This window comes from Sceloporus occidentalis, unplaced genomic scaffold (assembly GCF_023333645.1).
Source record: "Sceloporus occidentalis isolate IW3139 unplaced genomic scaffold, rSceOcc1.0.p SCAF_58, whole genome shotgun sequence".
Taxonomy (NCBI): domain Eukaryota; kingdom Metazoa; phylum Chordata; class Lepidosauria; order Squamata; family Phrynosomatidae; genus Sceloporus; species Sceloporus occidentalis.
Window position 1 is genome coordinate 1,005,339 of NW_028317038.1, and position 12,708 is coordinate 1,018,046.

Consider the following 12,708-nt stretch of genomic DNA (forward strand, 5'->3'; position numbering starts at 1 on the left):
AAATCCCTTTCCTCACACGTTGAGGTTAGGACAGTATGAAATATTCTATACTCTGCCCTTGGGTTTTTATGCCCCAGGTGCATTACTTTGCATTTATCTACATTAAATGCCAATTGCCACAGTTCTGACCATTTTTCCAGTTTACCTAGATTGTTTGCCATTTGGCTTCTTCCTCCAGGAACATCAACCCTGTTGCAAATTTTTGTATCGTCAGCAAATAGACATACCATTCCATCAAGATCATCTGCAATATTACTAATAAAAATATTAAAGAGAATGGGTCCAAGTACAGATCCCTGAGGTATTCCACTGGTAACAAGACCTTGTTCTGAATATACGCCATTCACTACAACCCTCTGTTGTCTGTCACTCAGCCACTCCTTAATCCATTCAACAACATTGGGATCTAAACCCAGAGATTGCAGTTTATTTATAAGTCTTCTATGTGGCACAGTGTCAAAGGCCTTACTGAAATCTAAATACGCAACGTCTACTGCACCACCTTGATCAATTACTTTAGTCACCCAATCAAAGAAATCAATAAGATTTGTTTGGCATGATCTTCCTGAGGAAAACCCATGTTGTTTTTGATCTTGAAACCCATGTGACTTCAGATGTTCAACAATCCTTTCCTTTAACATTGTTTCCATTGTGTCTTCGGTGTTTGTAACAGAGGTGGTAGATTAGCAGGTCCTGGTGGTTTCTGAAATGGGAGATTCTTTCAGTATATCCCACCGCTACATTATTAAGCTTTTCTTTGCCAGGAACTTCCTGTTTTAATTGCTTCTCTTAGTGAAAAGATCAAGGCACTTTGGACCATATTAGTCAGGTCAAGACTCGAGATGTTCAGTAGAATCGAACCATTGGCCTTAATGTTGTTTTTTTAAACTTAATTTTATGTGTTTTCTTAGAATCCCTTTGATTTCTTATATAAACTTGCCTTTTATCTTTATAGGGGGTAGTATACTGTAGTAATATCTAATGCAGATATGAGAGATCCGTCATTTGCACTGATGCCTCTTTTTCTCTTCACAGGACGTCCTTCAGACTGTCGCCAAGTTTTGTTTCCCGTTCTGCATGGACAGGTAGCATTTGGCTTTTTTGTTTTTGAAAACTCGGGCAATAACTGTGTTTTCCTATATGAGGAAATATATTGTGTACAGAATCTCTATCTTGAGATGAACTGGGCCCACCAAAGCATTACTCTTGAATAATTGACTTTTACTCGCCCAACTATATATGTCTTTATCTAAATGTATACCTTTAGAACCTTTTCTGTCTGCAGTTACAAAAAGGAATAAAAGCTATTTTAGGTGCCTAGAAACATTTTGAGGTGCCATTTTTAGGCCCCTAAGAGCTAAACTGTAACCATTTTAATAAATAAGGAAAATCCCATGTTAAAAAGATCTACAAAGATAGCCTCAGATGATTTATAATAGTCGTGTAGAAAAGGATTATTTACAATATAAGGAAAGTACGAGGGAAATTTAAATGTAAAAATCCAAATAACAGAATTCACAGTGTACGTATTCAGTAGTAAATTAAAAAAAAATTTGGATCTGTGTTGAATGATTACTTCTGGCATTGTTACTGTTCTATCCCCAAAAATAAAATAAAGTACTTACATTGAAGCAGGTAGAAAGTGGCAGGCAATAACTGGGAGCACGTTCTGCTTGTGTGCACTTATCGTTCCCCCAGCCAGTCCTGAATCCGACCGGCGGTATGTGTATCATGTCTGGGTGATGGGCAAAGGGGCAAATACATCTGAGGAGGTTCTGCAGAACAACAAGGAAATATAAAGAGACCGCTTGGGTATCATATGATTACTAAATCGCCCCTTTAAATGGCTTGAAGTGCATGGCTGAAATGTGCATTTAAGACTACAGGTCAAATATATAACTCTGTAACCACTATGTGTACCACCTCAAGCTTACTTGGAGATCTATCCACATAGCACTAAAGCTTTTGTTTTCCTTTCCTCCAAAGACTTTCATTAGCGTGTCCAGCTGGGTAACTCTGAGCCTTTTTTTTTTTATTTTATTTTTTTTTTACAGTGGACTGAAAACATTATATTATGAAAGAACTAGAACCATTTTTCATATTTTTAATTTTGATACTAGCAATAAAAAGTGGTGGAAGTTTCTCTTTAAGGTCCGATCAATGTATGCTAACCATACTTCATACTTTGGGGTAGCAAACTTGCTAGTCCTTATCTAGTTAAAATTATATCCTTATTGGAAATTTCCTATGTGGCTGGGTTGGGGGGAACATAATGATGAATGCTTTACTGCATTTCATTGATTGCACCACATGTAGCAATTAATAGCAGTCCATTGTGGGTTCCCATACAGCTTACAGTGTTGATTTATACGTTAAATGCTTTTAAACAGAAAACTTCATATACAAACATAACTTAATCTATATATTTCCTTAAAATTTGGAGAGTGTGATTTATGGATGTCAGTTTTCATGTGCCCTTGAAATCATACTCATGTCGTGTTTTAATAACCTTTACGCTTTAATACTGCTTCTATATATGACTTCTTTGCACTTAATTTCTTATTTACTCACAGAAGTGCTGCTAGAATACCTGTTGTAGCATTTAAGATCTGTAATACAACGTGTATTGATTCACTTTGATGTGTCCCCTTGTTAAGGAAGCATTGAGTAAAATGCATTTTTACATAACTTTTTCCTGTAATTTTCAGTCTCTCGGCCAGCCAAGTTGGGCAGAACTTTACATTTGTGCTGACTGACATTGACAGCAAACAGAGATTTGGCTTCTGTCGGTTATCTTCAGGAGCTAAAAGCTGCTTTTGTATCTTAAGGTAAGGTTTGTCTGTGTGGGACATGTCAATATGTGCAGTGCTACATTTTATTTATTGTCATGGTGTGATGCTGCTTTAGCAACTCTCTTGGTTTTATTGCTGTGTGGGTTTAACTGATTCACAATTATGACCTGAAATTGAGACTAAATGAAAGATTAGAGGTCATAGAGATCAAGAATATGGAGTGGTAGGAGCACATAAGCAATGAAGAAATAAGAGACTAATAAAAACATACATTAGTCCTTCCTCAATTTCCCTTAAAGTCCCCTCACGCTCACTGCCTTGGTGTCACCCTTGATTCTGACCTCTCATTTTCCACCACATTCAGTCTGTCTCAAATAACTGCTGTGTCTATCTTAAAAACATTGCCCGCATTTGTTCCTTCCTAACACAAGATTACACCAAGGCTCTTGTCCATGGCCTCATTTCATCCCGCCTTGACCGTTGCAACAAAGCATTAGCTGGTCTAACCCTCTAACCCATCTCACTCCTCTACAATCCACCATGAATGCTGGTGCAAGACTTATCTTCTACACCCATCGCTGTGTGCTTCAGGATTCATTTTAAAATCCTGACTCCGACTCTTGCTTTTAAAGCCCTTCACTTGAGTTCCAGTGTATAATTAAGCCATCATGGACTTAGAAACTGGTTTTGGTTGATTTAGTATATATATATATATATATATATATATATATATATATATATATATATATATATATATATATATATATATATATACTAATCTCAAAAAAAGAATGTCTGCTTTCCTACAGCTTAATTTTAGCATAGGCAATACTGATCCTTTCTTCTGGATCAACAGGTTGAACTTGATTGTTCATCTTTGACTTATATAACTATAAGTATTGTATGCACTTTTTATTCTGGTCATTTTACTTTTATTTTGCCTTGTGCCCTTAATGTCCTGTCATGCACATATGGTATGTAGCTGTGATAACTCACATCCTGTATTGTTTTCAGACCGATTTGCCCTTTTCATTTGTCGCCAATCCTAAACCCCTCTCTTGACCATAACTCTGTATAGTTTGTGACGTGTGGAGGAAGTAGCCAGAACTGTCTCAGCTGCGAGTGTCTTTATCTGCGGCTGTCAGAACTTATCTCATAGCAAAAGTTTGTATATTTAAGTTGAAGAAGATCCTGGTTTTGGAGGGATGTGAGGCTGCTGCAGTTTGTGAGTTGTCATGAAGGTTTACAGAACCTTGAACTGCTTGTCAGTGCGAGGATGCAGGGCTGTGGTGGTACACAATCTCATGTGTAAGAAAATATGAGGGTCACAGCAGAACTGTTGGATGCATTATGCACACAGGAAGCTTGTGGCAGATATATCGATGATATATATTATTACTCGAGCCAAGTGAGTCAAATGCAGTGTTAACTCCATCTACACTTTCTTAGGGGAAATAGTCTTTAGTTGAAGTTGTTTGTTGGGGTGACGTAAAAATTAATATTATATATAAAGTCACATAACCTTTCTGGTCCTCAGAGGTCTCTTCCTCAGATGGTTCCATCCAAGAAAGAGACCTTTGAGGTCCTAAAAGCATATGTGACTTTAGTTATATGTTATTGAGAATATGTATAAAGACTCTCTCTATCTTCTCTTAGACCAATACGGCTATATCCATTTTCCTTATGCAGAGGGAATGGGGAGATACCAGACACACACTGTGGGGCTGCCATCTAAATCACATATACCAGGGGTGTCCAAGTTTTTTCTGCAGTGGGCCACTTCATCAGAATTGTATACGTGTGAGGGCCGCACTCATTTTTTACTGTGAGAAAATATGACCTTTAATAAAATATGCAGATTAAAATAAAGTAAATGACACAAAACCTTTACTTTTCCTCTTACTGATTTCTGGGCCTAGAAAGGTTTGTGACTGCAAATTCAGGATAATTAAAAATGAAATACTTCTATTTATTCTAGGGATGCACCAAAATTAAAATTCTGGACCAAAACATTCACGGTTCACTTAGCCAAAACCGAAAATGACCCCCCACCTTTAAAAATAATAATAAAAACTCACATTTTTAATAAAAGTAGGTAACACACCACAATTGGACCAAAAAAAATAGCAATATGACTTGGCATGATAGGAGTGTGATTGCTAACAGCAATCACACTCCTATCATACCCAGGCAACCAGTAAATGCTGGAACCTAGGCATGATGGGACTGTGATTGCTGTTAGCAATCACACTCCTATCATGCCAAGTCAGCCAGTACATGCTGGTACAGGGTGGCTGTAAGTGATGTGCAGACCCCATACTGCTGGCAGCATCAATACACAAGGGGGCAGCTAGCTAGGTTTCAGCATGTACTGGCTGACTTGGCATGATAGGAGTGTGATTGCTAACAGCAATCACAGTCCCATCATGCCTAGGTTCCAACACTTACACATCCATGCTATCACACACACACTCATTCATTCATATACTCATTCATTCACAGATTCATTCCCTCAATCACGCATACTCATTCAAACACCCTCCCCACCCCCTTACCTGCACTGCAGCTCCTCGATGCCGCTCACAGACTTCAGCAGAGGGCGCGGCCTCCCTCTGCGTTCTCTGGTACTGAACAGAGGAAGCAGGACTGGAGCAGAGTCATGTGATGTCACGTGAACTCTGCTAGGTTCCGCTTCCTCTATGCAGTACAGCAGACCCTCCCACAGGTAAGTAGCAGGGCTCGAGGTGCGGCCCGCGTAAGATCGGGTGCCCTGGCTGCCGATCTTCCGCGGGCCACATCTCGAGGTCTTGCGGGCCGCATGTTGGATGCCCCTGACATATACTAATCTGATTTTAAATATGCATCTTGGTGCTCTTCCGTCTCATTTCTATCGGATAGAAACGTTTTGATACTTCTATCGGGTACATGATTAGATAAAATGTATCTTTAAGCCATGAAAACATTTGGAAAATCATTTGGCTCGGCAAACTAGTGCATTGTTGCATGGGATCTTTGAGTTGTTGATTTATTAAAAAGTTAACATCTCATGAGAATTTAAGGGATAGGTGATTTAGAACCTTAATAGATTGATGACTGTTACATGTTATAAAGATGTTAATTTTTACCTTATTTTCATTGTGCGGTAAGAGTCCCTATTAGTGTGTATTCCTAAAGAGAAAAAAAATCATCCCCTCCCGCCTTCAGTCTCTACCCCAACTCCCCATGTTCAATGACCATTCGTCCATCCCCTACTTGCCCCTCCAACCCCCCTTCTTTTTAAAAAGACCCCTTGTTCTCCATTAATTAATATCAGTTGCACGTGTGTGATGCTTAATCCTCCCGATATGTGTCTATATATCTAAAAAAAATGAACATATCTAAAAAGTTGTTAGCAAATTCTGCCGTGATTCAAAGACCTATTTATTTTACCTCTTTATACGGATTCCTTCCTGTTTTGAAGCCATCTGTGTTTTAATGCGGGGCTCAACTAATTTCATGTAGATGGCAGCCACACAACACAGGAGCCGGGAGCTGCCGTGATTCTACCGTGGGATCATGTATGTTACATGACCCTGTGCACATAGTTATTACATAACCTGTACGGGTTATTACAGTGACCATGCTGGCTTCCCTGATGCAGCTGATACTAGCACAGATCAGCAAGTCATTGGCTACGAGTATGGATGTGCTCATATCTCTGCTCATATACATTGACTATGGAGCATTTACCTCCCAATGCCTTATAAGACGCTGAACTATTCATCGCTATCTTAGATTCTTGAAAAAAAGAGGAAACTATATTTACAACTCATCAGGATTTAGCTGTAAACATAAGTGAGAGGTGAACACGATTGTATCTCATTAACTGCAGAATCCAGAGGGCTTTGTCTTCCGTTTCGGATATATTTTTCTCTGAAATACTATAGAAATTAGGGAGCATATTCGCGAGTGAGCCTTTCTTTTTAATCAAGCCTTTTTTGTTGCAGTAAAGATTAAAGAAGAAGTAATTACTTGTATTTGCTGATACTGCAAAAATTGTTTAAAAAGATTTAAGAGCTGCCAAGGAAATCACCGGTTGTGTTGAACAAAGATTTTGTAAAGCTATGTCTGTAACTTTATAAGTTGTTGACCTTTTGTAAAAAAAAATAAACTCTGGATTAATCAATGCTTAATACTTTAATTGCATTATGAAGCGTAGAGGTGACATTATTATCACAATTAAATATTTTTCCGTCTACAAACAGGGGGCACAAGATTGCCTGTGCAGTTATTCACTTACCACCCGTTTTAGTATGTGATATACTGGGCAGTCTAGCCTTCTTTGCTCTGTTTATAAGCATAGGCAACAAAGGATGGTCGTGTTGTAGCACTGGCAAAACTGTATTCTCTCTTGGCTCTTGTCCTGATGCTCCCACACCAGTGCTACCTTTTGCTAGTTCAGTTACTATATTTTCCGGCGTATAACACGACTTTTTAACCCGTGAAAATCTAATCAAAAGTCGCGGGTCGTCTTATACGCCGGGTACTGAAAATTACTAAGCCGGACTGGAGAATCACGAATCTCTAGGGGAGGGGCGAGCGGAGAAGCCACCTCCCCTGGGCCGGTCTTCAGGGCCGCGCCGAGGTAGATGCAAGATCGTGATCTCCCCAACTATCCCTGATCAGTGGGCGCCTGACATTAGGGAGCTCGAGGTCTGGCACTTCAGACTTCGGCTTCCGTACTCCCTAATCAGTACGCGCCGGCTATGAGGGAGCAGTAAAGCAGAGGTCTGAAAGGACAGACCTCACGTTTCCTCAACTGGATGGAAGATAGAAGATGAGAAAGGTAAGAGATGGGGAGAAAGGGGTGTAAGTGCAGTGTATGTGTATATATGTTGGTGTGAGATGGTCAGTGTATGTGTATGGTCAGGTGTGTGTAAGAGCAGTGTAGATATTTGTGTGTTTGTAAGCTGGTGTGTGTATATATATATATATATATATATATATAAAATGTGGTGAGGGCAGTGTATAAATGTGTATGTATGGACAGGCGTATGTTAGTATGTGTGTGTATATATATATATATATATATATATATATATATATATATATGTTTGTGTGTGAGGGCAGTGTATGTATGTATATGTCTGTGTATGGGCAGTGTATGTGTATATGTGTTTGTAAGCTGGTGTGTACGTGTATATGTGTGTAAAGGAAGGGGTGTGTGAAGGAAGTGTATGTCTATACATGTGTGTGTGTGGACATGCATATGTTAGGGAGAGCTGACCCACCCAATCCAAGCAGGCTTTGTATACAACAACCAGCCAATCACCGGTAAGGTACATCGCTTGCCGTTATTGGCTGGTTGTTGTATACTGGGTAGAGGGGTAGTCTTATACGGCGAGTATAGCCCAAACTCTATATTTTAACTGGAAAAGTTGGGGGTCGTCTTATACGCCCAGTCGTCTTATACGCCGGAAAATACGGTTCTTAGTACTTTGGTAAACCAAAACCATTAATGTGTAACTTTACTGAAATGCCTGAAAAGTAACAATAGTCGAAGATCCCAAAGGTGGAATAATTGCTATACACCTAAACACAAAAATGAACAGATTGTATCCAATGCTCTTGTTTCTTTTGTGGCATTTACCATGTGGGTGGAGAATGACAAGTCTCTTGTCAAGTGACAAGCACTCTGTAGATATAGTTGGACCTTCCCTTTTCCTTGATCCTGGCTGGGAAAAATTAAATCCTGAATGTAGACACAAGGATAAAATGCACCTGATGCTTATAAACCTTTCTGCTACTTTTTGGCCTGCGTTTAATGACAGAACCCAACCAGAACCAGCCTCTGAATTTCAATAAGAACTTCTGCTCAGGTAACTGTGGGACAGGGACAGTGAATCACTTGCAATTTACTTTACAATATCTTTATGTGAGAATGCTTTTCAGATACCAATTCAGACAGGTTACACTGTATTCGTGTTAAGCAAATGCCTTCGATGTGTTGCCATTTGACATTATTATAGTGACGACTAAGAACAAATGAAGAGTCAGTAATACAACACATTTCAAATCAATTGGTAATGTTATTTTCCATATATATACAACACAAATTCTAATACTATGTTGGAATGTCACCCTTATCAGAATTGTATATCTTATGAACAGTTATGATAGGTGCAATATAAACAGTAATTTTGAACATGACAATACTCTGAGTAATTCAATATGCAATTTTCCAAAACAAAAATAAATTAAAACACCTGGTAAAGAATTTACAGCAAGGGTGAAAAATCTGGCTGCCTAAACTGTCATTTAGTGGCCGTAAGGTCATTCCTATGAAATCTCTCTGCTGCTTTTAATATGGTCAATCACCACCTTCTTCTTCTTCACACGGTTTCTTCTACAGGCTTTTGAGATACAGCTCTCTCCTGGATCTCCTTATATCTGTCTAATTGTTCCTTCTCTGTCAGCTTCCCTGGCAAGATCATTACCTCTTCCACTTTCGGTTGGCGTCCCCCAAGGATCAGTCCATGGCTGTTCTCTCTTTATACTTCATCTCTTGGCAAACTAATCAACTAATTTGGCCTCCAGTATCATCTATATGCAATGATACCCAAATCTACCTGTCTTCTCCTGATTTCTCTCCTTCATCCCTCACATTCAGTCTCTGGCCAGATCCAGCCGCTTACATCTAAAAAAAACATCTCTCTCATCCGCCCGTTCCTCACCCAAGAATTCACAAAAACTCTTGTTCATTCCCTTATCATTTCCCATCTTGACGATTGCAACACTCTTCTGGTTGGCATTCTACTGTCTCGACTCTCTCCTCTGCGGTCTACTCTAGATGCTGCTGTTAGGCTTATCTTCCTCGCACACCGCTCTTCTTCTGCTTCCCCACTCTGTGAAATCCTCCACTGGCTCCTTATTACCTTAAGAATGAAGTTTGAAATCCTTTTTAACATATAAGGCCCTCCATGACACTGCTCATCTATACATTTCTGCCTTCATAAACAAATACTCCCCTACTCAATCTTTGTTTTTTCCATGGACGAAGGCTCTCCTCCTCACGTATCACCACTTCCTTTTCCTGTCTACAAGACTGCACTCATGCTGCCCCATACCTACTTCCACAGAACTTTCAGCTTTCAACCTCCCTTCCAACATTTAAGAAACATCTCAAAACTCACTTCTTTAGAGAAGCATGAAAGCTTAGTTGCTAGAACTTCCCTGTCACTGATACCACCCCACACTACCTCTCACCCTTTCTCTGTGTCTAATGTTTGTCACCCCATTCCCTCAAGATTGTAAGCTTGCAAGCAGGGCTTTCTCCTCCTAATGTATCGGTTTGTCATAGTCTGTCAATTCTAGTCTGGTCATACCCCTTGAATATATGTATTGTATGAAAAGCTGCGTGAATAGTTGGCTCTATATAAATAAAAGATAATCAGTTGGAATATTCATGTCACTGATAGACAGCTTAAACAGCCAATTAGCAGCAGGAAATGGCTTCTGTTGAAATCAATAGGAAGCATTTACACAGACACACACTGGGTTCCAAACAGACCTTTGCACGCAGCTCATGGCTCTCACCTACAAAATAGTAGATCATCTTATGTTAATACTTAAAGGGACACTTCAGCCATCATAAGCACTTTTATGATGGTTTTGCCCCTTTCCCCACCCCTAGCTAAATGCCCTGCAGAAGATGCCAACTGCATCTCCTTGCATGTGATGTAGTCGCCTCCAGTCGGCTCCAGCACTGGCTCTGCTGCATGCAGGGTCTGTTTGCATGAGAACATGAACATTGAGGTATCAACAGCAGTAGGAGTACTCAACATGCTTCTGGCATGTAAACCTATGAAGGTCTGTGGAGCATTTCTCAAGCAAACTATAAATGTGACCCTGGGAATTAATGGAAGCCCCAAATGATATACTTTGATTCATCACACATTGTAATCTTCTTATACCAATACTTTTGAAAGCTACATTATTAAGCTGTATGCATCAGTCATACTGTTATACGTTGAGATTGTTAACTATGTATACATATAATCTATGTACATAATATTCTGTCTAAATTCTACATACATGTATATGTACACTTATTTTTTGCAAACACAGACAAAACATAATTGACTGTGTACCGCTCTGCTTCTGGCTGATAGGATACTTTCTTTTCATTGAACACAGTGTCCGATGAGGCCTCTCACGTGGTGCAAAGTGAGAATTGTTTCTAATTGAGCAGAAACATGTGGAAGGATCAGGAATATCTCGGGGGATTAGACAAAAATTCCAAATTTGTACTACTTCCAGCCTGCTCTGAGAGCAGGCTCTGCTGGGAATAGATGTTAGTTAGTGTGACCTGCGACCTTGGAATCTGTTGACATGGGTCCTAGCCAGAACTCAGCCACAGAAAGCCTTTGTTAAAGCCGATTCACAGTTCTTTCGAACGGCAGTCAGTGGAAGTCGCCAGCTCCTATGGAAGGAGTACAGAGCCTTTTTTCCCATGCTTTTGAAACAGAGGACGCCCCTTCACCAGTGAGAACCACATAGCCTCAGCTCAATTGACACTGACAGCTTCCTGGCTTGGGGTTGCCAACTGGCAGGGCATTGATGCATAGAAGAGAAGCAGCTTAAGGACCTGAGTACCAGTGTTTGTGTGCACACTGAAGAACCTTAACACACAGTAATTGTGATACCTTTAACTTTCAAAACGTTCTTGTGTTTAACCAGTTCCATCTGCCAGAAATAAAACATACACACAATCATTTTCCCCATAGTCTAGTGGGAATGGAAGATATGTGGCTTTTATAAAAGCATTTCCTTACCCTCTTAAAAACAGTGTCCTGTCATTTTCATCCATAAAGGGTTAAATTAGGCAACATGCATAAAGCAGGTAGAGACAAGGCTTTAACAATACTTAACAAACTATTAGGTTCTACAGATATTAGAGATTAAGATCGAGACATTCTGAATAAATATTATATTTTGTTAGAGTTTGTGTTAAATAATGAAATCCAATTCCTTATATTTCTTTTTTTTACTTACGAAGCATAAGTTTTACAATCTCTTATTTTTTGTAAACATCCTGTTATTCAAGATCATTGTTTTTGGAAAATTAAGGCGTTTTCACTGCTGCTTCTAAGGTTTTATATTAGTGCAAAGTGGATATTTATATATATACACACACACAGGGCCGGCCTTTGGGCCCCACACTCCAGGGGGCGCCGCCACGGGGTCCGAAGCCGCCGCCGCGGGGTCCACTGCCGCCACCCTCTGCACCTAAATTAAAACATCGGGGGTTTTTTTGTTTTGTTTTTTTTTTACTTTATTTAACATCCTCCATGTTAAATAAAGTTTTTTTTTAACTTTATTTAACATGGAGGATGTTAAATAAAGTTAAAACAATGAAAAAAAAAACAATGTTTTCATTTATGTCCCGGGCAGGGGCGCCGAGTGGTCGCTTGTGAAGTTTTCAGCAACCGCTTGTCGCCCCCCCTCACTCTCCATGACTCCATCGCGGTGCCGCGTTTTATGCTGAGCGCCAGAGTATTCCGGCGCTCAGCTGTGAAGCGCGCACCACGGGAAGACGGATGCCTCCCGCTCCCACCGCTGGACTCAACAAGGTAAGTAAGGGGAAGGGGCAGGGGGGGGGGTCAGTGAGAAGGGGCAGAGGTGGTAGATAGTGATACAGGGGGATAGATAGTGAGAAGGGGGAGTTTTGTTACAAGTTTTTATTCCTTTCTTTTTTTTGGGATGGGGGGCCGCCAGAGGAGTAGTCCGCACAGGGCGCCAGAACACCTAAGGCCGGCTCTGTACACACACTACTGTGCAAAGGATTTAGGTAGGAAAGAAAAAATACTGTAACATAAGAATGCCTTAAAAAACAAACGTGTTAATAGTTTATTTTAATGATCTTACAAAATACAAA

At 39.9% G+C, this 12,708-nt stretch overlaps 1 protein-coding gene across 1 annotated transcript in view; it reads left to right on the forward strand.

The window, feature by feature from the left end:
* Positions 1 to 1,026: 1,026 nt before the first annotated feature.
* The window catches only part of LOC149287606 (DENN domain-containing protein 1A-like), a gene marked incomplete at its 5' end in the record, with an annotated part of 204,987 nt that continues 193,305 nt past the window's right edge, over positions 1,027 to 12,708 (forward strand). The window contains 2 exons of the mRNA XM_089492645.1: positions 1,027 to 1,085; positions 2,709 to 2,828. Of these exons, the coding sequence (XP_089348771.1) occupies positions 1,027 to 1,085; positions 2,709 to 2,828 (179 nt within the window). The remainder of the gene's footprint in view (positions 1,086 to 2,708; positions 2,829 to 12,708) is intronic.